Raw genomic sequence first — 25,405 nt, forward strand, 5'->3', positions numbered from 1 at the left:
GTTTAACCAGCAGAGGGTGCAAGTATTTGAGTTATCACAACTGTAGGCTGCTGTATGTAACTAAACAAATAAACACTGGCAACCCACATACTATCCGCCCCTATGGGACAATGTTACATTTAACAGCATTTTATTTTCACAGTGCTAGAGTGATGTGCAAACCTGCAGATTATGTCCTGTATAGTTTTAACTCCTCTTACAATTCGACTCAGACACATTTACCTGTAAATACAACAAAGGAATTGGGCATAATATTTGATTTTCCTTTTCAAAGCTTCTGTTTACACAAGAAGCTAAGTTTTCAACCTGCCTCTTCTTTCGCATCTGCTGGATCCAATGCTAAAATTCAGTACCAACGTTTTTCAACTTGAGTTCCTCAAATTAGGCGCCCACATACAGAATTGCTGAATACACTCAGAAAACACTGACCCGCTGCTCAACACCATTGAGAAAGAGCCAGGCCCCTTTCTGGTCATTGTCTACATACATGTGTGACTTTATGATGAATCAAAATGCAACATTTATTATAATAGCCAGCTCTTATAGCACTTTTCTTTCATGGATCTCAAAGCACTTTACGAGGGGAGTCAGTACCATTGGCCTCGTTTTTCAGATGGGGAAGCTGAAGCACAGAGAGGTGAAGTAACCTGCCCAGCAGCAGAGCCAGGAACAAACCCCAGGTCTCCCGAATCTCAGTCCAGTGCTCTGTCTTCTAGGCCAGTGCTTCTCAAGCTATCTGATGTGGGGGACCGGCAATTTTTTTTCCAATGTGCCAGGGACCGGTGCCATATTATTATCCTATTTGACGCTCTTATGAGGAAACTCGCCGCGGACCGGCAGCTGATGGCTCGCGGACTGGCACCGGTCCGCGGACCACCACTTTGAGAAGCACTGTTCTAGGCTACGTTGTACTCGAGTTTGAATGCTTGTGGTCCCTACATGTCTAGCTCCTAGCCCTGGAAGCACAATTGGGTAGGCATCCAAGGTCATTTCCATCCTCAGTCCTGTGTCTACAATTGCTTGTGGATACAGAATTAAAGGAGATTTAAGTGTTGCCCAGAAAATAAGTTCACGCCACGTCTCAATTCTGCTAGTATCACTCAGTAAATACAAGTATCTGAGCCCCCACGCTTAGCGTGGACACCTCCATTACTAATCCCGATTGTGAAGAGTGTTAGTATTTAGGCAGATATTGACTTCGGAGGGAAAACCGGCATATGCAGTTGGAACCATGGAATTTTACGTTCAGTTTGAGCAAGAACAAGCCTTTATGTCATTTCTAAAAGGACGTTGAGGGCAGGGCCGTAGCAGCAAAGAACGTGGCCCCCTCCGAACGGTGGCTCCCTCCAAACATATGTCTGGGCGGGGCCCCTTACAATGCAGAAACTGGAATGCGGTATTTATTTTGCCACTTTTAGGGGCCCCCTTCCTTGCGGGGCCCCCTCCGGTCGGAGGGTACGGAGGGCGCTCGCTATGCCTCTGGTTGAGGGCATGCTCAATTACTTTGCTCAATGTCTACAATAAATTCTTAAATCACTGGTGTTGACTTCAACACCAGCACTGGGGCACTTGGTTCTGACTTTGAGCCATCCTCTCTGGTCTTCTGATTGAAGAACATGCAACCGTTCCAAGGCTTCCCAGTTCTCCCCGAGAAGACCTATATAAGTGTGAGTTTAAAAGGCCAAAGATGTAATGTGTTCTGTCACATTTCTGGCACTCTGTTTGTGTTACTACCACAGACAACCATCAAATCTCTGAACAGGCACCTTGTAGCTGGGGCTACGTTAACCTCTTTTCTGTGGCACCTTGGTATTCAGTGTTCAAGCATCTCAAATTTGCAGGCTATTTGAACAACAGATGGCATAAATGCAATAAAGTCCTCCTATACATTGGTGCAAGTCTAGATTATGGAAGATGATTTGCACAAGTTAAAGGGAAAGGAGAATCTAGTGGGGCCTGAACAAGGCAGCTTGTTTGTGGAGCTCTGAGGGGGAAAAGCTAAGTGTGCAGTGAGTTAAATAAATTGCAGGCAGATTGCCATGGTTGAGGGCCCAGGACTATCTGCTGAGTCAGTACCAGGCTACTTGAGCAAGGTTACAGCGCTAGGCAGCATCACCTCATCAAAACAGGGCTTGTTTTATTTCTGTCAGCTGGGAGGTGCCTACCAGAGAATTACCAATCTCTGAAGCACAGTAAAGGTCCTTGGGGAAACTCATTCCTAGCAACATGTCCTGCAGAGGTCAGCCAGGCTGAGCTGGACGGAGAAGCACAAAGGAAAGTCCTTCAGGCCATGGGTGTGCAAGTCAACCAGCTGCTGCAAAGACATTTCAAGCCAAAAGGATAGGAGTTGCCCCAAGCTTTCCTTAAGTACACAGACCTCTTGGCTGGGTGAGCAGCTGTTGCAGACATGGATAATGGATCTGTGCCTGAGAATCTCTGGTCTAGCGCTAGGCCTCAGCTACACTCAGTTGCCAGAAATGTAGCTAAGACACCCTTTATATTGTATTTCAACCTTCCCAGCGGCTGTAGAAAAACTACCCACCCCTCTCTTCGGAGGCACCAGCCAGAGCCGCCACGCTGACCTAAACAGGGATTTAAATAGTTCTTTGCTGCCGATGGCACAAAGCCAACAAGTTTCCATGCCGCAACCTTTGTTCCACTTCTCGCTTGGCCCCGAAGCAAGAGAGCGTTAACAGTTACGGTCACATAGAGGGCATGCCAGGCAAACGTGGGGCCCAGATATGAACTGGATTCAGTTTTCAAGCAGCTGCATCTAGGCCTGTTCTTGGCTTTCTCACCTGCTGAATGTGGCCAAATTGCCAGCATAGATGTCCTGAGTTGCTGCGTGAGCCATCTGTCCCTTCTGGACACCTGTTTCCTTGAACTCACTTTGGACTGGGAAGGATTAGCGCCTTCATACATTTCTGGACGGCAAGCCCCGTGAAATTCCCTGACATAACAGTCATTGCCCTTAAGGAGCCACACACATCCCAGTGCGGAGGATCTTAATTACACCACAGTGTTTGGGCCCCCGAATAAAGGGGGTACCTGCTGGAGTAATGCAAGAATGACCCGCACAGAAAGGTTCATTGAGACTTCAGTGAGGGGGGCGGGATAACAAACTGTTTGATTTCTCTAAGTCACATTTCAGGCATGCAGCAAGAGGTCACTACGCATTGAGAAGACTTCAAATGGAGCCAGAACCAGAAAGAGCTAATTTTCCCACAAGAGGGGAGTTTTTTGGGGTGTCAGATTCTGACCCCATCCTCAATTCAGCCCGAAAACCAAACTAGCCTAAACCTCATCCAGATTCCAAACAGCCTCCTTGGTCCATCACTCACAGCGTCAGTGTGAACAGATTGTTGTGCATCCTTTGCCAATCCATTTCACCCCTTACCCCCAGCCTCAGCCAAGCAGGGTTGGGCAGGTTTCAGCACACAGGTACTCAGACCAGACAGGAGACGCACACCGCTACATGGAAGGGACCACTGTCTGGGAGTGTGACAGCCGCTTCCACACTCTAGCGTGACCCGGGACAGCCGCTGGCGAGCCTGGTGCCCATCCCAGTGGGCGGGGCTGGGAATGGTACTGCCATGCCGGAGAAGCTGCCTGGGCTGGGCACTGGCTCCTGTGAGCTGTAGCCCAACATGCTGCTGCTTTCACCGCTGTGGTTCCTGGCCCGGTTGCCGGCCATGGCCCTGCTCATTGTCGCTAGAGCCCTGCAACTCTGCAGAGATCCATTTTATATTTGCACCCGCAGATCTAATTTTGTACCTGTGCAGGGCTCTAATTGTAAGCTCTTTGGGACAGGGGCTGTCTTTCTGTTCTGTGTTTGTACAGTGCCTAGCACAAAGGGGTCCTGGGCAAGGATTAGAGCTCCTACGCGCTACAGTAATACAAATTAATACTAATTAGCTAATTCAATAGAAGCCAATTCCAGAGCAAGGCATTTATCTCAAGGGCTATGCTGTGAAACAACAACCCACTTTGGATCCAGCTTCCACCCAAAGGAAATACTAGTCCAATGGAGGTTCCCATGGAGGGGGAAGCACATTAACCCTGGGGCTTCCCCTTCTTTGTTTGGGATGACAAGCGACCAGAAGAGGCTGAAAAACCTGGCGGTCAAATGGGCACATAACACATTAGGCCAGAAAGAAGAGACAAAGTGGCTGGAAGTGCAGGGTTCTCACAGGCCACAGGAATTATAATCACTGCGGAGGAAGCACCGGTATCCAGGCAGGACCGAAGCCAGTTGCTGATAGTCTTGCAAGAAAGTCTGTTCTTGAGAGGGACCCAGGCAAGTGTTGCTGCGTCACGAGGTTTGGTGCAGATAAGCGTTCAAACGGTCAGATGGCCACATGAGTTCAACTCCAAGACTCCTGAGAGTTTGACCATCACTACGGCTTACCCCCTTGGTGCCGTACGTCATCTTGTTTTGGCGTCTGTCCCTCCTAGTATGGGATGGCAGTAGAGGGAGGCACTTTCCATTACAGGTCCCATCTCCTTTCATCCATCCCTCCTCCCCAAACCAGAGATACCCCTCTTCCATCTTCCTGGACAACTGCCCCAACTCTCCTGGGATTGCATTAAAGACTGTCACAGTCTCACGGCTGTTTTCTGATCTCCAGCTGGGTTTGCTGCAGTTCTGTGCTTCCTCCTGCAACACACCGGAGCCAGGCAAGCAAACCTGAGCCTAGCTGCTTCCTCTCCCCAGCAACTTGCAGCCGCGTCCGCCTACAGCGAGGCCCCACTACCTGCCCCAGCTGCATGCAGAGGCAAGAGCAATATCAGCAGGACCTTCTGTGTGACATTCGTATAAGCAGCGTCTTCATCTATCCTTTGTAAGGAGAAGGTGCAGGCCCAGGACAAAGCTTCTTCCAGCTTCTTTGCACTCCCCTTCAGGAAGTCTCTGAACTAGAGATGAACCCAGGATTCAATTCAGGATTTTGCTACCGCCCAGCTTTGCTTTCAGCTCTCTCCTCTACTTCCCGCTTGCCTCGTTTTTAATTTGGGTGCCATGAAATGCAACCAGGAACATATCTGCATTTCTGCTCGGCCCTGGCCTTTACCAGCACATCAGAGGGAAGCCGTGCATTAGCCTCTCCATCCTGGGGCTTGCTGACGTGCTGGGCGAGCATTTCTGCACCTAGCCAGCACGGATTGTTACTTTTCTGACCTGCAGCGTGGATTGCAGAAGAGAATCCCCCAGTTTTGTACTGCCCGTCTGTTACAATCAACCAGCCAACAGGGCCCATCCTTCTTCTTGGTGCCTAAGTGTAAGACATCATCTGACGAGTTTGGACTTCCGTTTACATCAATCCCCTGCCAGTTTCTGGGGAGTGGCTCCTCCTGCCAGTCTGCCCACTCAGTAATAGTGCACCCTGCACAACTCAGACAGCCACACCCCCGAGGTGCTGCAGGAACCCACTGGCAGAAAACAAAGACTCCAGCTTGTGGCTAATTGCTTGCACAGTTGATGCAACTCAGCTCTAGCTAGGGTGACCAGATGTCCCGATTTTATAGGGACAGTCCCGATTTTTGGGTCTTTTTCTTATATAGGCTCCTATTACCCCCCACCCCCTGTCCCGATTTTTCACATTTGCTGTCTGGTCACCCTAGCTCTAGCTCATGAAGTCCATGTTAGTGTCAGACAATTGCTTGAAGTTTAGCTTGCACTTGGTAACAGTCAGATAAAATTACAGGCCGTTGGCACTGCTTATTAAACATTTCTACTGTAACAGCGAATGCCACAAGCCCACCCCCAAGCGGGGTTCTTCACAATCCCTGTCCCAACGAGCTACTTGCAGCATTGTTCAAGGGCTTGTCTACACTAGATTTGCCCCATAACCTTTCTTTCCTATTGCCGACATTTGCAACTCAATTGGAGGGAGTGCTAGAGCAGACTAGCCACTGGTTGGTTATTGGCGAGGCCTGTCTCTGCAAGAGCCCCTACCATTGCTGACGCTGATGGGACTGCATCTGGGACAGCATCTGGGACAGCAAGGATGGAGTTTGTCCAGTGGAGACAGTCTGGCTTGTTTCTCCTGGCACGCCCACTGGGAATCTTTGCTTTTGTTGGTTTGAACAAGATTCTTGGATTTTCGTTTTGCCTTTATTATAGATTTTTTTTCTTTTCATGCTCTCAATCCTTTGCCTGGAATTACAGAGTTCTGTCAGATAAAGATTTTCTACTAGCATAAACTAAACGTCTTCTCTCCCTTAAAGAGCTCACGGAACAAAAATGCCATCCTATTACAGAGCTAGCAATATACCAGTCACACAGTTCTTCCACAAAGCCTTTTCTAAATCACTGCAAGAATCCTTCCCTCCCCGGGTCCGAGAGCTGCACCCACTGACCAACATATCATCGGAACTATTTAGCCAGGGCTCAGACCGGCACGCACACTCCTGTGCCTGTCTACTTTTATATAAAGCACAACAGCAAAAGACCTAAGTACTGACGGACCTTATTCTTTCCCAGCTGTGCCGAAACAAGCATCTATTGTTAGCTGCAGTAAGGCAGCGAAAAGATGAACCATTGAGACGATCATCAGGCCAGTCCCGTGAAATGTCATGCCCACAGCTACACCACGTTATTCAGCCTGGCGTAGCCAATTCATCCCCACCCATTGGAAATGCCATTCAGTGCCATGACACCATCAGATTACTTGTGGTCATGACACCATGTGACTAACAGCCACAGGACTCTGGGGAAGAGCTGGTTTCTAACTCTTCGGAGTGTCACACAAAAAGCTTTTAGAAACAACTGTTCTCCATGGGGAAGGTACAGAGTGGCCCATTATGCCTGGCTTCCATTCTCCCCATCTGTCCTTCCAAGGATGTTAACACAGGGCACAGTCTTCTCTCTGTGTGCATGTGCAGTGCTCATTATTGGTAATCAGAGTTAAGTACGCACAGCCAGAGAAGAATATAAACACCTCCCTATTTCAGTTAATAGCCGCAGGCAAGGTATTTTCCATTCTTCTGCCTCCACACAATGGGCTACTTTTTATAGGGAGCAGAATGGGGCAGGGCAAAGTATCAACTGCATTTCATTATGGTCTCCCTTGATTTGACATTTTTTATTCCTGGGTATTTATGTGGGTCACAGCAGAAATCCATTGGAGGCACTTTGATGTTGTATACAATCATTAATACACATTAACACTGGATTTGATGGTAGGAGAGATGCAAGACTTTGCATGTTGTAAACAGCTTCAGTTTTTAATCATTTATTCTGCTTCTTGTTGCTCTCTTTGCCTGGGGGCACGGGAATCTAGTGGATTAGGCGTAAGAGTGGGAGACCGGAGACCTAGGTTCTAGCTCCATGCGTTATTCTGCAACACTTCGGGCTTTTCTACACCTGCAGCACAGCAGAGGGGCAGCCGCCCGGTTACAGCTGTGCCGCTGTAGCGCTTACCGAAGTTGCTACCTACGCTGACAGGAGAGCTTCTCCCATTGGCGTAGGTGCTCCACCTCCCCGAGAGCTGGCAGCTATGTCAACGGGAGAAGCCTGCTGTTCATGCTGTCTACACCGGGAGTTAGGACAATATAACTGTATTGCTCACAGGTGTGGATTTTCCACACCCCTGAGCGAAGTAGTTATACCGACATTAAGCTTTGGTCTACACTACAGCCTTGTCACGAGGGCCAGGTTTTTGAAGGTGTTTAAACACCTAGCTCCCAAATCAAATGGGATTTAGGTGCCTAAATACGTTTAAAAATCTGGCCCTTGACTTTCTTTTCTCAGCCTCAGTTCTGAGTCAGCAAATACACATGGTGATACTTATTTCTCTTTGCTGTGTGGCTGACGTGATGTGTTTGTGAAGCACCATCCGTGTTTGCTCTGATCAGCCAGTTTTAGAGGTCAGAAAGCAGGACTGCCTGGCTAGCAGCCCATGTTCTGTCTGTATTAGGTGTCTCCGAGAATTCCCTATCACCACCTCCTGCTTTTCTGGGCATTAGTGACCTGGGCCTCCTGGAATATATTGTAAGGTTTGGTCAACTTTCACAGTCCTTAGATCAAACTAAAGTGCTTCAGAGTTTAAAATCTAAAGGGAACACAAACAACCTCCCCAAAAAATCCTGCTTTATATACATAAACATTCTTGTTCCTAACTTCAAAACGTGCACACCAATTTTCTGCCTTAGGTCTGAAGGAAATCTACAAAACCAGACAAGTTCGAGACAGATTAGTTCAGCTTTTGAGGATTTATGGCTGCACAAGAAACATTTTTCTCTAACAAATGCAGGAAAGTTGGGTTCTTTCACAATGCATGTGTTATAAGAGTGCGCTGTGTCTTTTTATATGTAAATAGTTAATAAGACCAGGTTGTGTGGTGTGTTGTTGTAGCCGGGTCAGTCCCGGGCTATTAGAGAGACAAGGTGGGGGAGGTAATATCTTTTAGTGGACCAACATTACCTTGCCCACCTTGTCTCTCTAAAAAGACAAGGTGACAGTAGATGGTGCTTGTGAAGATGTAACGTAGTTCCCCAGGTGTTGGAAGGACCAACAAAAAACGTGCTGTACATTGCAAATGGCTCTCTCTACGCAGCTCTTCACACCATGTCAGAAGTAAGACAGAACACTGCACTAGTTCTTCCTTGCGGCTGACCAGAGGCACTGAGGGCAGGTCCACACTTAAACCGCTGCACTGGTAAGAGGTGCACCACTGTAGCACTTAAGTGAAGCTGCTCCTACGCTGACAAGAGAACTTCTCCCATCTGTATGGTTAATCCACCCCCGCGAGAGGCGGTAGCTGTGTCGATGGGAAAAGCTCTCCCGCCAACATAGCGCTGTCTACCCTGGTGGTTACGTCGGTGTAATTACACCGCTCAGGGCTGTGGATTTTTCACACTCCTGAGCAATGTAGTTATACCGATATAGGGCTGTAGTGTAGACGTGGCAGCAATGGCTGTGAGCAATATTCTACTCCCTGGTATGATGCAAATTCACGGGAATGTCTGAAAACTGGAGCTTCTGCAGGGCCTCAAGGACAAACCAAGGTGGCTGCAAGACTGGACAGAGAAAGCACGGCAATTAACCTGAGTGGCTGCCCAGAATGCAGCAACTGGGAAGGCCTGAATCACAATGTGCTCCAAATTTCAAACCTATCCACCTCTGACTGGAGACTGAGCATGCCTCAGATTTGCTAAAATGATGAGATTGTAAAAGAGGGGTTAAAATGGAAGCTGCTATGTAGCCTTAACTCTAAAATGCACAGGTTTGCACCACCCTTTCCTAACAAAAGCCGGAACAGATGAAAACACTTCAGTGAAACATTACAAATGTTGCCACCACTTTTGATTCTGTCACAAGTCTCGGGACCTTTGGCTTTTCTCTTAGCACCCCAGCTTCTGGGGTCACCGGGTTTTATGAGAATCTCAGCTTTCATTTTAAAAACATTTCCCTAGCCCTCATGGTTGCGGAGAAAACTTGAGCCAAATGCCCCTATAGGCTCAAAAAGCCAGAAGGTAAATAAACGCCAATTGTATTATTTGTAAAATCGCAGGATTTTAAAGCCAATCCTGTGACTTTGGGGGCCTGAGTCTTGATTTGTGAGAAATACTAACTTAAGCACATGCTTAACTGTAAATACTCAAGTCAACGAGAGTTAAGCATATGCTTCAGTGCTTTGCTGAAGTGGGACTTAAGTCATTTTTTTAAATATTGGTAAAATGAACACTACTTGTTTAGCCCTAAAAAGCAATCTGCCAGAGAAAGCTTGAGACTTCCTGAAAGAGCTCAAAGAGTCAAGCCGAACCAGGTCACAGCCAAACCACGCATTCAGAATCTTTATTGGAAGTTGTCCTTTCCTGGCCCACTCTCAACCAGAATCCAAACATATCCCTTGAAACAGTTATTCCTTAGAGGATTGTGAAGAAGTCAGCTGCATTACTCATTAGAGCGACAGCGCTTAACCCTGTTTAATATCCAACACATCCATATCTCACTTAACAAACATGCTACGGCACTGGGGAAAATATTGGTATTTTAGTTGCAAGAGAGCCAATCACAAAGTCTCACACATCACACAATTAAGTCCCCCCCTCTCTCCCCCAAAAAACAACCTCCAGGAGGCACCAACTCCGATGTTTCACTTTTGTGCAGATAGTAAAAATGGAACCTTTCACGCAGCTTTCCTGTAAGTTGAGCAATTTCATTTCCACCCCATTACTTGTCCTACTTACTGGTAAGGTTGCAAACACTTTTTGTTTTTTTGGAAGAAGGAGACATACAGCACGAAATAAAGAAGAATCTCCTTAAGTTACTAGCAGTATTAAAGGTTAGGTTCAGTAAATGAGCTCCCCCCAAAAACACACAGACAGGTTTGACAGTCCAGCAGAGGGCAGTCGCACACAAATCCTATGTTACACAACATAGAGAAATAAGGTGAGCTCAAGAAAACGGGGGAGGAGGGAGTTGTTTTCGTGTTTTTAAAAAGAAAGCTTTCCAGGATTTTAGCATGCACTGCAATAAAAGGAGTAATTGACATTACTTTAATATGATTGCCACGTAATGAGAGAGAATTTATTTGAAAATGTTAAAGATGCATCTAAACGTGTAATATCTTTCCAAATTAAATACAGTATATATATATATAGAGAGAGAGAGAGCTCAACCAGTGTCTTGAATATGTCTAGGTGCATGCGTCTTCACGGCACAGAGAAAATAGGTCTATTACATTAACAAGACTGTGGTCCAAGCTGCAATTTATTGCAAAGACTGTGCCTGGAAGTGAAAATGAACCAAAGTGCATTTCTACCCATTGCTTTTAGATAGCAAACGACTGGCTCATTTTCCTGAATTGTTTTCATGTGCAGAGTTCCCCACCCAATTCCTCTGGACTGTGGTCATGGCTACAATGAGCTTTGTCTGCCCGTGTTTATTCTGCTCCTGCTAACAGGGACAGTGATAGGGCTATTGGTGAGTCAGGGCACACAGACGTTCTCCGTATCGCTCCTCTTCAACTGAAGTAATTCTTGTGTCAGTGCTGGACGATAATGTGGATGAGTGGGCAGCCTTTCTGCTTAGTTTTTCTTTTCCTTTTAGCTCCAGCACCAAAGATCATGGGCGCTCCCACACCCACTCTGGAAAAAAAGACAGCACAAGTTTTATAGTGGTGGGAGAGCCTGGTTCTGTAGGGTCCACAACACTGCAATCCTCATCGGTTTGATGATGCAGCAATGTGGAGAGGTGTGAGGTGAGAGGATGCAAAACGGGATGAAGGAGCCGGGGGGAGCCGGGGCGGTTGGGTTTAAGAGACAGATGGAAGGACATGGCAACACGTGGAGAAGATAGATCGCAGGAAGGAGATATCTACTGAAAGAAAATGTAATCCTGTGTTATTGCTTTCCAATGTAAACAGCCCTCTGGAAGCAGCTAAACATTCACATTCTTATGACACAAACACTCAAGAGTGCAAATAGATTTGTCTAGTCTACATGAAAAATTATGTAAATTTATTTATTGAGTCCTCCAAGGTCTTAGCCTGACCGTCTACAGTTAAACTATTAGGCTACCTCTCCCCCGCTCTTAGTTATGTCCTGTCAGAAGATCTAAGGGTTTTTATTTTAGGCAGCAGCAAATTTTGAACTTGGCCACTACTGAGGTTGCAAACATCTGACAAGGAAGTCTGGGTCTCTTTACAAGCTTAGTTTCTTTTCGTTTCCATTTGTTAGATGAGTTTGATTGGGGCTTTTGAGATGGAAGTCGCAGGAAGTGAGCGGAGAGACCAATGGAGGGAGACCCCAAGGATGGGTTTCTGAAGAGAAAAGAGTGATTCCTTCTGAGGAGGGGCAAAGGGGCCATGGAGACCCACTGATGATTACCAAGGAGAAGATGGAGGGCAATGGAATGGGCTGCTGCAGCTATAGAAGGGATCTGGGACCACATATTTTGTGCTAAGTAACAAGTTGAAGTGCAGTTTTTGACTGAACACGCAGCAGTTTAATCCCAATTTGGATGGGCGATGAATAGCATCATCCTACCCACCAAGACAGAAGAGCAATTCTAGCCAACTATGATAGTACTCAGGTGGTCGGGGTAATTTTAGCTGGATAGTAGGGAAACCCTGGACAGGGCATGAGTAGTGCCTTCATTTCTGGTTCTGTATGAGGCTGGGAGAAGTCAAGGTCAAAATTTTCAAAAGTGCCCTCTGATTTTTTTTTACGGCTCAGATTTTAGCACCTGGGGGCACCTACTGAAGAGCAAAACCAAGACTCCTGCACTGCTACATAACACAATCTGTAGCAAAAACAAGACTGGTCCAAAAATGGGGTTTCATGAAAAAAAAAATTAAATGACAAATTCCTTTTTGGCCACCCCACCAAAATACCATCAGAAATTTTTCATCAAAAAACAAACAAACAAACAAAAAAAACATTCAATTTGAATCTAAACAATTTTTTTGGTTTGTTTTCAGGGTTTCGGTTTTGATTTGCCTTTGTCTTGACTTCTTTGGTGCATCTGGCCACACCCTCTTCCGGGAGCTGGCAAGTCTTTTGCAGATATTCTACACTGGACCTTTTCTGTGTTTCAAGTTGGTTTGGTGAGTACGAAGCAGGTGGGCTTGGCTCATGCTTAGAACATGCAGGCAGGTTTTATAGCAAGTTGGGGTGATTTCTGGTATGCAACAATGGGAACATATGGCCCAAAATATGCAAATGTACTGTTGCTTTAAAAACATTTTCTAATGCAGAACAGTGCGCAGAAAAGAAAAGGAAAGTTAGGAGCAAATGAAATCCTGGAGTAGATCTGCCGTATCTAGGTTACCTTGATTATGTTTCACTAAATATGGATGAACGCTAATTAGCAGGTTGCTTATTTCCAGAAAAAATTGATTTACTCTTAATGAACTAATCAGATTCTATTTTTAAAAATGATAAAATTATAACATTGCACCAAGGAGTCCGTATTCAGTTTTCAACATTTCACCAAGCTCTGTTCTGATAAGAATGAATGAAATGACTGTCTCGATATTTAATATTCATGAGGTCTTCTAAATCTTTGGTGATGATTCCTCCAGGTATCGACTGCAACTAATTTAGTGTACTGTCTGTTCCTAATCCATTGCTCCCATGTTGGATTTACCAGAAATAAAAAGCGATGTGTTAGCAACAAAGGCTTAACAGCTACAGGTTTACAGCGGCTCAACATTATTGGAGTATGGGTTGGCATATTCATAATTATAGGCTAAAAAGATTCAGTAGCTGAAACACTGAATAGAACAGGAAAAATACATTCGTCTCCATCTCTGGCCTAACACTGTTTAGCTCCAGCTACTTGTTTTTAGAATATTAATAAGATTCAAGCTGTGCACTGTAATTAAAATGCTGATTACAGTTTCCTCCATCTGCAATTGATTCTACGCAAGAAATTAAAGACAAATTCACAAGAGACCTGGAAAGTTTACTGGAGTCATTTAAAAAAAAAAAACAGACTGATAGGCTTAGGAAAGCAGTGATGCAAGAATTCAGATGTGATCTGTTCTTACAGCCGGCCGCAATATTCAGGTACCACTACATCCCAATGGCTGGCTGGCCAGGAAGCTTTCTATCCTTGTACAATATACACAGCTGAGTGTTATGTTCATTATGCCAAAAGCCAGAAACCTTTACCCAGTTTATTTAATCAAATCCTCCCCAAAGTACTTGGGACAAACTGAACGTTGGGGTAAAATGATGTCAGTTGAGTTATTCCAAGACTGAGAGTAGCTCTTAGCAGAACGCTAAAGAGGTGTTCAATCAATGTTCATGATCCTGACCTGCACTCATTTACAAGGACAAGGAGATTTTGGAACCTGTCCAGCCTGAAGTTTATTGATCATGCAGCAAGAATCCGTAGGGTTTCCGTATAATGAATCCTTTGACTTTGTAGGAACTACAGGCATTATAAAATGGTTATTTTAAAAGCATACATTAAGTATAGATCTCCCCCCTCCCCCATACCTCCCTTCTTTTGCATTTCAGTTCAATCTGTCACAAGTCTGTTTCCTGAGCTTAAAGGCAAAACCCTGCCTCTCCAGTAGAAGTTGCACTAGGTGTTGTGGATAGGAAAGCAGAACAGGGGACTGGCAGCGTGTTTGTCACAAGAGCCATCCTAATGATGCAAGATAGGATGCCTCGGAGCACTGCAGAGCAGGCAAGTCACACCGGACAGCAACACGCCCATCCTCACTCCTTAGAAAAGAGTAATGCATCCCTGGTCAGTATATGCTGGAGCTGAAAGCACGCAAGGTAGCATCTTGCTGGGCACTTACCATTCCTCCAGCCGGAGTACCACGCCCCTGTGAGGGTGAGACACACTAGTAAGAATAACAAGGAGTCCGGTGGCACCCACGAAAGCTTATGCCCAAATAAATCTGTTAGTCTTTAAGGTGCCACCGGACTCCTTATTGTTTTTGTGGATACAGACTAACACGGCTATCTCCTGATACTGGTAAAAATTTTACCAAGTCTCCTTCACCCTGGGCACTTGATTTAGCCCAGTGCATATTAGGTCAAGGTTGAGCTACTCTTCTGATGGAGGCAAAGCAAACAAGATTAAAGTGTAAGATTTATTAAGTCTCTTCACGGTAATTGAAAGTTGAGCTGTTCATGTCACTAGCCAACTACTACCTGTCAATGCTGCACATGCAAAAGTGTAAGAAATTGCTTTCCAACCAAAGGTAGGTGTAGCAGGGTGGACACCTGCTCCTGCCTGGAAGGAAGGGCCTGAGATAGCCCAGGGAGTAGGCCGTGTGAAGGCGGAGCTGATTAGGGGAAGTGGCTGCAGCTGGGGGCCACGCCCCAAACAGCCTCAGCAGGTCCTATAAAGGCTGGGAGCCAGGAGCTCAGGCCAGAGTCGCTCTCTGCCTTGAGAGAGAGAAGGGCCTGGCTGCAGGGAGCTAGACAGGATACCTGTAGTGGAGCAGGGCTGGGGAAAGGCTGGGGAGCTCCAGCCTGGAAAGCCCCAGGCTGCGGCCTAGGAGAAGGCCAAGGGGTACCGGGGTTTGCAGAGGGCAGCCCAGGGCTAGGCCAAGGCAGCAGGTCCAAACCCCCCTTGCCAGTGATGAGTGGCCTATACTGCAGTCTGCCCCAGGGAGCGGGGGCTAGTTGGTGACTGGCAGTGGCCTAGTGCTGAGGCAAGGTGGGGCTAGTGGGTGGGGGTTCCCCGGGGGGGGACCCAGATCTGTGGGGTACTGCCAGGGGGCAGCAACCCAGAGCAAGGGGCACCAGGGGTCCTGGGAGGGACACAGGTGCCAGAAGTAGGGATAAGGCGGATCACCGGCCTGCAGAGGGCGCTCCAGATGCTGGACGAGCTGATTCCCCGGAGTAACCAGTAGGGGGCGCCGCAGGGGTGAGTCCGTACCCTTACAGTAATGTTTAGTGAGTTTAGCTGCGAAGTTGCAGCCATACAATAAATTCTTCCAAGAGGCACAGCAAAGGCTGAGAGCAGTGAGTCAGCCAAGCAATGGCTGTTCAACCAGGAATGACCACTGGTGACAGACATTACTTTTTACACAACATAGTATATTCCCATCGGTCCATTTCTGAAGAATCTGCTGAATGACCAGGAGTTTAAAATTGCATGAAGTAGTTTATTTTCAAACTCCTGTGAACAGCTGAAGCAAGTCTCAGGGGGGAAGATAAAGTGCAAGGTTATCTGCAGAAAAAAGGTGAATACTCCAATAGGTTTATTATTTATTAAATGTAGGCGCCATTCTTCACACATATAGTAGTGCTTTACATAGATAAGAGCCAGCTATAGACCACATCGCAATACAATTAAGGGGAAAACAAAAGCATGGATTGGATTTGCTTTTAAGCAAGCCATAGCTTGCCAGTCATTAGAAGAGAAGTGCCACCAAACAAAGGATGAAGCTTACAATATGTAATGGGTAGATCGGTACCAAAAGAGGCCATGTTGTACATCAGATCACTACAAGCTGAACATTCGAACACTGTGCACTATAAATACTCCTGCAGGTTGATTGCTCATAAGGTTCTAAGGGTAGGTGATAAAAACTTAAAATAAATCTTCGGTTTAAGTGGGAGCTGTCAGAGCACAAAATAAAGGCTTAACCACCGTGATGTGAAAGTGACAAGCAGAACGTGGAACAGATTGGAGAAGGCGAGTAGACGCTATCGGGAGGATGACAAACAGAGTGTTATAAAGGCACAGTAATCTCTCCACCAGACTATGCTGTGAAGATTTGGCAGCAGGAATAATGAAGCCAAGTAGTTAAGTCATCGAGACCTAGGGAGAATCGAAAGGAATACTCAAAACTGTCACCAAAGTTTCCACTACAGAGACTCTGGGTCAATTTTTCCTCTCCATTAAATCTATATGAAGGATTCAACCCTGTCTGAAAAGACCTGAGTCCATGTGGAGTTGGGATCCTTCAGAGTGAGAAAGGGAGCCTCAGTTTTGTCCATGGAAGAGACAGATGAGATTGATGCCCATCCGATTGCCCAGCTGTGACTGATTCAGGGCACCAGTTTAAAAGGGCCAATTAAATTTTCAGAACTGTCATTTACAGAAACCCACGGAAAAGGCTTTATGGTCTGAATTTCATAGAGAAGAGGAAAAGGAGTAAAGATATAGTGTAGCTCTTAAATTTTATATCAGTTTTATTGCCCTCTTTAAACTTGAAGAGCACATCCAAAGAAACCTATTGAGTTTAGAAGAACGACAGAGGCTACCTAACAAGGTACTGCCCCATGGCAGTGCTTCTTAGTGTGCCTGACACGGCCCATGGAGCCTTGTGAACTGGGCACTGTAGCTGCAAGGCACATGGGGTTAAGGGAATACGGGTGAGAAAAAGGAGAAGCGTGGATACGTATCCACCCCAAACTAGGGTTGCCAGGTGTTCGACCAGAACGCCCGGTTGAAAAGGGAACTTGGTGGCTCTGGTCACCACCGCTGACCAGGCTGTTAAAAGTTCGGTTGGCGCGGGGCTGGCAGACTCCCTACCTGGCTCTGTGCGGTTCCCCGGAAGCAACGACATGTCCTTTGGGTCCTAGGTGGAGGGACAGCCACAGGGACTCTCTGTGCTGCCCCCACCCCGCCCCAAGCGCCGGCTCTGCAGCTCCCATTGGCCGGGAACCGTGGCCAATGGGAGCTGCAGGGGTGGCACCAGTGCGTAGAGTAAGCACACATAGCTGCCTGGCCGCACCTCTGCCTAGGAGTCGAGGGACATGTCGCAACTTCCGGGGAGCCCCCGGAGCCCGCACCCCCTCCCACACCCCAACTCCCTGCACCAGCCCTGAGCCCCCTCCCACACCCAACTCCCTCTCAGAACCCGCACCCCCACCTGCACCCCAATCTCCTGCCCCAGCTTGGAACCCCCTCCCGCACTCTGAACCTCTCAGCCCCAGCCTGGAGCACCCTCTTGCACCCCAAACCCATCATTCCTGGCTCCACCGCAGAGCTCACACCCCCAGCCGGAGCCTTCACCCCCTCCCACACCCCAACTCCCTGCCCCAGCCTGGATCCCCCTCCTGCACCCTGAACCCCTCATTTCTGACCCCACCCCAAAGCCCACACCTCCAGCCCAGAGCCCATACCCCCTCCCATACCCCAACCCCCTGCCTCACTCCGGAGCCCCGTCCCACACTCCGAACCCCTCAGCCCAGTGTCCCCTCTTGTACCCCAAACCCCTCATCCCCAGCCAAGAGTCTGCACCCCCAGCCCAGAGCCTATACCTCTTCCCACACCCCACACCCTCACAGCCACCAGCCCAGATCCCCCCCTGCACCCCAAACCCCTCATCCCCAGCCCCATCCCAGAGCCTGCACCCCCAGCTGATGCCCTCAACACCTACGACACCCCAACCCCTTGCCCCAGCCCAGTGAATATGAGCAAGTGAGTGAGGGTGGGGGAGAGCGAGCAACAGAGGAAGGGGGGGGATGGTTTGAGCATGGGCGGAGCCTCAGAGAAGAGGCGGGGCAGGGGGCGGGGCAACAGTGTTCAGTTTTGTGCAATTAGAAAGATCCGGTCAAAGTGACAAAAGTCAACAGTGTACCGTGACATGACAGGGGTCAGTAGCCACCAACTCCCGTGGCTAACGTTACATCCACCACTCCACATTACCAGGCACAACACAGCTGAGAGACAACTGACATTTGTGATTTCGGAAAGACACGTTTCCTGGCGTGGCTCCTATGTAGTAGCATTAGCAGCAGCTCCGTTGGAAGAGTGCTAGGCGTTAGGGCCAAATCCATTGGGTTGTTGCTGAGGTAATCTCCTGTCTACTTCAATGGATTATTTGCCCATTATTAGTAAGGACTAAGTAATGCTTGATGAAGTCCTCAGCATTGCAATCTTAATGCAGATATGGACTAAAAGATACAAAGGGCCATTATAGCGAAGACCTGTTTGCATACAAATGTTTTATTTATTCCTAAACGATACAGAAGAAAGATACAATTCATTAAACCGGCTTTAAAGTCTCACTTCTCTAAACAAGAAAGCCACACTTAAAAAGAAAAAAATACCAGAGATTTCAGCCTGTCACAATGGTATTAAAGAGATTCCTGGGATAGAACGTGTGTTTTAACAGCTGTGTTTTAAGATTACCACTGAACTTCAATCAGGTTTGTTAAGGAAAAATTACTTACTTGTTCCAGTGGAATGACAAGAAAGGACCCTCCGCCAGCACTCTCCGTTACTATGGCGAGGAACTTGGCATTAACAGCACAGAAGTGGTTGTCATGAACATTCTTGGTAATTGGAATCCCATCAAAGCAGTGCTCTCGGTTTGCCACTTTCCCATAGACATTTCGAAACTTTGAACTGCGATACTGCGGACGCCATGACATCTGTGGAGCAAATGTACGAAGATTTTTACAATAGTCCAGTCTTCATAAGGAAAGAGAAACAAATGCCACAAGTGACTTCTACACTTAACCTGCATGGTCACAGGAAAAAAACCGTTGAGTAGTTGAAGTCCTCCCTCCTTGTCATTAGGAGATAATGTGGTTTTAGCAAGACCTTGGTTACAAATCACCAAACACTCTGGACAGGTTCAGATCGTCTGGTGAACTTTACAGTTCAGATGTATCTCTACATGAAAGGCAAAAATTTAAATCCAGAGTTGTAGTTGGGAAATTTCTCTCTCTCCTTCTACAGAGATCTAGGAAAAGAACTTGCAAGGGATGTTGGGAAAGTGTTCCAAAGATTTCTTTTAAAGCAAAGAAAGCAAAGCTTGGAACATTTGGATTGTCATCTGAAGATTAAAAGAAAACTGGGTAGCTAACCAGCAGGCGAGCCATACTCTGTGTTAACGAGCTGTCTCATTCGCCTACTCTTCGCAAATGTACAGAGAACTATTCCCAAGCTAACGACATCACTAAAAAAAAGCCGTGAGCTGCAATTAATCAAAGCCTGACTACAAATACAATAGTTTTACATTTACATAGTATCTTTCCTCAAAGTACTCAGTGAAACGATGAACAGCCATCTTTCTACTTTAAAAATACATATTCCTTGTACAAAAGTGAACACACCTGGAAGTCAGTGGGCATTTTGGATACCAAAGAACTGAAAGATAGGGATCTATGACGTAGAATTAAAGATTCCAGGGTCTTGACATCTAATCTGTCTAGGATAAAAAAAGGGTTAAAGGCAGTTTCCAGGCACACCCCCACCTGTCCTTGGGTCTTCCTTTTAATTTTAATACTAGTTCTTTTTTCTCATTTTTCCCATTTGTGTGAAAGACCTACAACTAACAATGCAGGGGAAGCCCTTAAACTGACTATATTCAAGGTGCTGTTACGTGTATAAAGTCCACAAACTGGAAAAAAGTGAATTTCTGTCTAGTCCCACGTATTACTTCCAAAAGTAGATTTTTAAAAAGTCACTTTTCAAGCTACAGGATTAACTGGAAAGTATAGTATGCTACTTTACATACATGCAGCACCACCCCGTTAGCATTGCTGGAACATTTACCTCGGTCATCCACACAGCGGCTGTAACTGTATGCACCAGAGAAGAGTCCGGAGACCTATTTGCATACAGTTTCCCCAAAAGAGCGCATACAATCATGCTAAACATGTTCAGATGCAAACCAGTGCACCGTGCACTCATTTGTGCTTGTGCCCACTGTTGTTTAGAGTTTGTGATATGCACAAAAAGAAGAAAAATAAAATATGGTCCGACCTGTGCAAACATTGCTACATTAGTAGGGTTTGTGTGCGTGGTTATTTTCCTAAGTTTATTAAAGAAAAGTCCTTATGGTAGCACAAGTGCTGGTACCACAATAAAGCCTTACGCTATAAGGAGTTAAGGCATTTTAAACATTTAGAAAAGCATGAGCGCTTACACCATTGTAAAGTGGCTTAAGCACTTAAATCTCTATCACACACTGACAATTTCATGCTTAGGGACTCAAAGCAGCTTATATTCTCCAAGACGGACTAGCATCTACTGACAGATGAATTTAAGTGAGCACCTAAACAGAGAGACACGTGCAATTGGACGCTTTCGTTTGACAAAGCGAGGCTGTTTTTAAGATGGGCCCTTCCACACACTTCCTACCTTGGTATAACTCACACGAATGGTCTGTTCTGTAGCATTAGCTACATATCTATAGCATTTGCTGCCAGGCAAACGCTATAATTACTAGAAGTGTATAATACCAGCCCATACTACTCCATTCTTGGCCAAAGAAAATCAAGCCAGATTCTGTACGAGACTCATCCAATCACAGCACCAAAATGATAGGTGCTTTATTCACCTTTTGACAATTGATAGTGTACAGTTAGTGTGAGATTTTGCTTTCCTTCATCCTGGTCTTTCCACAGAAAATAAGAAGTCTCTGCTTTTTTTCTGGTCAACGTAAGAATGGCCACACTGGGCCAGACCAAAGGTCCATCTAGCCCAGTATCCTGTCTTCCGACAGTGGCCAATGCCAGATGCCCTAGAGGGAATGAACAGAACAGGGAATCATCAAGTGATCCAGCCCCTGTCACCCATTCCCAGCTTCTGACAAACAGAGGCTAGGGACACCATCCCTGCCCATCCGGCTAATAGCCATTGATGGACCTATCCTCCATGAACTTATCTAGTTATTTTTTGAACCCTGTTATAGTCTAGTGTGTATTTTGTATATAAGCTGTTTAGTGATGTCCTATACAATTGGGACTCAAAACAAAAAAAAGAAGAGTGAGATAATGTTCGTTTTCAGGATTTCAGCATCGTTAGATTTCTGGTTTTATGTCCCTGTTATTTTTTCCCCCCACAGAAAGGTAGCCAAGCCTCTGCTCTGGTCCAACCATAATGAGAGGAAGCCATAAGCCCGAGTGCATATTTCACTGGAGAGTTCAAGCGTTCCTCTCCTTCATCCTCAGTAAGTATTTCCTGTAAACAATGTCAAGTAGCTCAAACGCTTTTGTGCTGCACAGATCCAAGAAGTGAAATATCTGGAAATAGCTTCACACTGTTTTGTTGAGAAGAGCTGCACTGTGTAGGGTTACCATATGTCCAGTTTTTCCCGGACATGTCCGGCTTTTTGGTCCTCAAACCCCCATCCGGGGGGAATTGCCAAAAAGCCGAACATGTCCGGGAAAAATACCGCCGGCCGGGCACTTCCTCTCCCGCGGCTGCTCTGCTCCTCCCCTGACTCTTCGGCTCTGTTTAAGAGCCGAGCTGCCCGAGCGCTACCGGCTTTGGGCAGCCCCCTTGCCTCCGGACCCCAGCCGCCGGCCGGGCACTTCCCCTCCCGGGCTCCGTGGGCGCAGGGTCCAGAGGCAAGGGGGCTGACCGAAGCCGGAGCGCTCCGGCAGCTCGGCTCTTAAGCAGAGCCGAAGAGTCGGGAGGAGCAGAGCAGCTGGAGCCCGGGAGGGGAAGTGCCCGGCCGGCGGTGCAGGGTCCGGAGGCAAGGGGGCTGCCCGAAGCCCGAGCGCTACCGGCTTCACGGTTTGCCGGGCAGCCTCCAGACCCTGCACCCCCAGCTGGGCGCTTCCCCTCCCGGGCTCCAGCTGCGCTGGGGAAGCGCTGGCCGGGGGCGCAGGGTCTGGGGGCTGCCTGGCAAACCGTGAAGCTGGTAGTACTCGGGCAGCCCTTTTCACGTGGCTGGGAGGGGGGAGGTGGAGTTAGGGCGGGGACTTTGGGGAAGGGGTGGGGAAGGGGTTGGGAAAGGGGTGGGGCCAGGGCCCGTGGAGTGTCCTCTTTTTTTATTTTTTAAATATGGTAACCCTAGCACTGTGTGGTACAATGATCACTGCTGCTATCAACTCCCTGACACAGGGGGTTCTCTGGACTGAACTTTTTTCTGGTTGAATGTTTGTTTTTGGGGCAGAGGAGAAACAGTGGTGCCTTAAACAGCTAATCCTTTCACGTGGGAGATTCGACTAAGTCTCACACATCAAGCCAACCTCGCCTGGGAGAATTGTGGGGGTGAAGCTTTCTGGAAGGAAGGAAGTGCATCCCAAACACCCAGCACAAACAGACCTCCAAGATTTAAAGGCCACCAGCCCACTCAGCTACATAGCCCATTATGATGCGGCTTGAGTTTCAGAACAGGAAGAGAGATGTTAGAAACGGGTGACAGTCAGAATGCTTGGGGAGGGAGGCTCCCAGACGAGTTAGGACAGACCAAGACAAGGGAAAAAACCCACTTAAAGGTGTTTGGGGTCACCAAAAAAATTGCTAAGATCAGGAGGTTTATAAAATTATAGGGTTTTTTTAATGCTAGGGGAAAATAGCAAAAATACACTACAAGTTACATTGGCATAGCATTTTAGCTCCTATCAACACGAGCAATGTCAAGAACCACTGATGACATGATTTCTAGCTCTCTCCTCCCTCCCAAGTTTTGTCCTCCCCTTTCCAGTTGTTAAAACCAAGTGTGCTGACCTGTTGCATGAGACCCAGATGTTTCCCAAAGGAGAGGAGTGCTTTAGCCCAAGTTCCCATGCCAGTGTGTTCTCCAAGTTCTCAGGCAGGGATACCTGGGCAGACATGAAGGCAATTATGGGGTGAAATCCTGGCTGCACTGAAATCAAAAGTATAATTCCCACTGACTTCAAGAAGGCCAGGGCTTCAACCATGGTGTTCCATAATATTAGTGTAGTCTAGTGGCTCGGATGCAGGACTGGAAACCTAGAGTTGTGAGATCTATTTCTGTCTCTGCCCCTGCTGGATGACCTTGGGCAAGTCACTTCATCTCCCTGGGCCTCAGGTTTTCTCCTCTCTGTACATAGCAGTTAGTGATAGGACTGTGTTTGTATATCACATAGCACAATAGGGTCCTGGGGTTGCTAAGTGCTACAGGAACAACAAAATAATAGCAGCTAAAAGTGTAATAGAAGCAAGAGAAACTAGCCAATATGCCCATAACAGCAATACCATTTTTAAACACAGTTCTTCAGCAGTATATGTGGCAGCTGTCTGTGGACTCCTTTCAAACAAGATTTATTTGATGTATCTTAAGTCAGGTATTTACAAGGTTTCTGGGGAAAATTGGATGCGTTTTCTTTCACATCAAGCTATCGTTATCATTAGTGTGTGAAAGAAGTGAAACATCTCCCCAGGGCCCCCCATGCCCTCTTCCTCATGTGAGTAACCCTGACTCTGTGTGTGTGTGTGTGTGTGTAAGCTAGAGGGGCAGGATCAGGGCTGAGGGTCCGACAGTCTCCAACCTGGGGGAGTTACTCTTTTTACACGTTATACTCAATTCTATGAACTTGTTCAGCTTGTTTCTGGTTGGTTTGGTTTGCTATCATGAGCTACGTGTTCTGGGCAACAAAGTTATTTCGAAGAGGTAACACATGAGGGATTGCTGTTGACTTTAATTTTGAAGTGTGCACTTCACAAAATCTTTCATTAGTGAACTCTAACGTCTTGCATTTTATTTCTCCACTTATTGGACTCCACTTACCGTGAAGTACAAGCGTACCTGCAGCTGTTTTGGAATTCAGAGAGCGATTCTCCTCTTACACCAGTGTTGCACCTATGTAAGGCCAATGGAGTTACCTCCAATTTGCATGAGCGTAGAATCAGTCCCAAATCGTTTTGATCTGAGCTGCTATTCTTTCAGACAAACAAATTTAATTGTAAGTCAGCTATCCTAAATCCTTTACAGGAGTGTTGTACTATAGCTGATTTGTGACACAAAGAGTTGAGTGCAGCCTTATCCACGTTAACAAACAGTAAAATATTAAAAGCCATTCTTTCCTCCATGACCGTCTTGCATAAGCAGCAATATGCTTTTGTCATTGTTTTGCTCCATGATTAATGCGAGATGCTAAAGGCTGGCTGGAAAGTCAGTTTTAAATACTTTGCTTCTCCAGTCCTGGTCCTTCAATAGATTACTCTGGCAGATTAAGCTTTCCCATCTGGAACTTTCCGGGAAAGTAAGACCTGCATTGTAGCACTAATTGCATTTCTGTAATTCATGCACATTGAGGTGTTCTGGTCTCAACCTGAAAATTGTCATTTGTCTTCCTGGTATTAACATTTTACCCCAAAAATCTCAGAGTAAATGCTTTCTCTGGTTTAGTGAGCTACCATAGTGTAACCAACTCTTCCCACGATCTTTATGCAAGTGTTTTCACCTGGATGGAGGAAATACTCACCCAGAGGCGACTCACAGAAGTGAATTCTAAAACGTAACAGTGCCAGGTTTGTTCCATTCCATTTTCAAGGGACAGGGTGACATACACATAAGCTTTTCAAAATGCAAATTATGGGGGTGTATGGAAGGAGTGGGAGTTAAGCTATGCCCAAGTGCAAGACAGACACATGCTTGCAAGACATTGGTAAGTTTGGGAATCTTTTTCAGAACATATTGAAATTAAGATGATCAACTGCTCTATCTTCTTTCTAAAATTACTTCTAAGGGCCATATGTAACCAGTATTTGCAGTTTGATTTTTTTTTTAAAGTTGGAAGTTCAATACAGTATGACAATGGGGCATCTGCTAGATCTTTGTTTGCAACTATTCGGCTACCATGCTTTGCGTTATACACATTCGATGAGCAGCTGCAAAAGGCTTGGGTCAAGCTTGTTGGAAAATAGTAAGTATTTGCTACAAAGAAGTGTAGGGGAGAAAACATGTTTCCATTCATTTTTTTATTTGGGGGCAAAAAGGCTATTTTCCATCTAACTATCTCCAGTGAAAGCAAGAGTGTTTTGAGATCATAGTGCAAGATGGAAAATTCAATATCCTGGGGACGGCCTCTCTACCAAGGTCAGCTACAAGGACTTTACACTTGGAAGTGTCAGACACGGCAGTCACTCAAGTGCTTCTCACCTTTCTCCTGATCGCAGCCCCATGGTACAAACAGGAAAAATGTCAGGATCCCTGGGAACTGAGAATTCCTGGACTTGTGGGCTGTTTCCTCTTTCCAGACTCAGAACAGTGAGTTCCTTTTTCAGCCCCACCCTGCTGCAGGCCTTGATTTCCAACTGTGGTCGTGA

At 46.6% G+C, this 25,405-nt stretch overlaps 1 protein-coding gene across 7 annotated transcripts in view; it reads right to left on the reverse strand.

The window, feature by feature from the left end:
• CORO2B (coronin 2B) overlaps positions 1-25,405 on the reverse strand; it is a 123,223-nt gene that overhangs the window by 41,240 nt on the left and 56,578 nt on the right. For 3 of the 7 annotated variants that reach the window (XR_010590922.1, XM_065559148.1, XM_005300713.5), the window contains exon 2: positions 18,604-18,804. The exons of 1 other annotated variant lie outside the window; for it this stretch is intronic. Coding sequence is in view for 4 of the 6 variants with exons in the window: in XM_065559148.1 (XP_065415220.1) it covers positions 18,604-18,804 (201 nt within the window). In the remaining 2 variants the exon portion in view is untranslated. Of the gene's footprint in view, positions 1-18,603; positions 18,805-19,491; positions 19,582-25,405 lie in introns of those variants that run through there. 3 more of the 7 variants (XR_010590921.1, XM_065559146.1, XM_065559147.1) reach the window with 2 other exon arrangements.

The sequence above is a fragment of the Chrysemys picta genome, chromosome 10 (assembly GCF_011386835.1).
Source record: "Chrysemys picta bellii isolate R12L10 chromosome 10, ASM1138683v2, whole genome shotgun sequence".
Classification (NCBI taxonomy): Eukaryota; Metazoa; Chordata; order Testudines; family Emydidae; genus Chrysemys; species Chrysemys picta.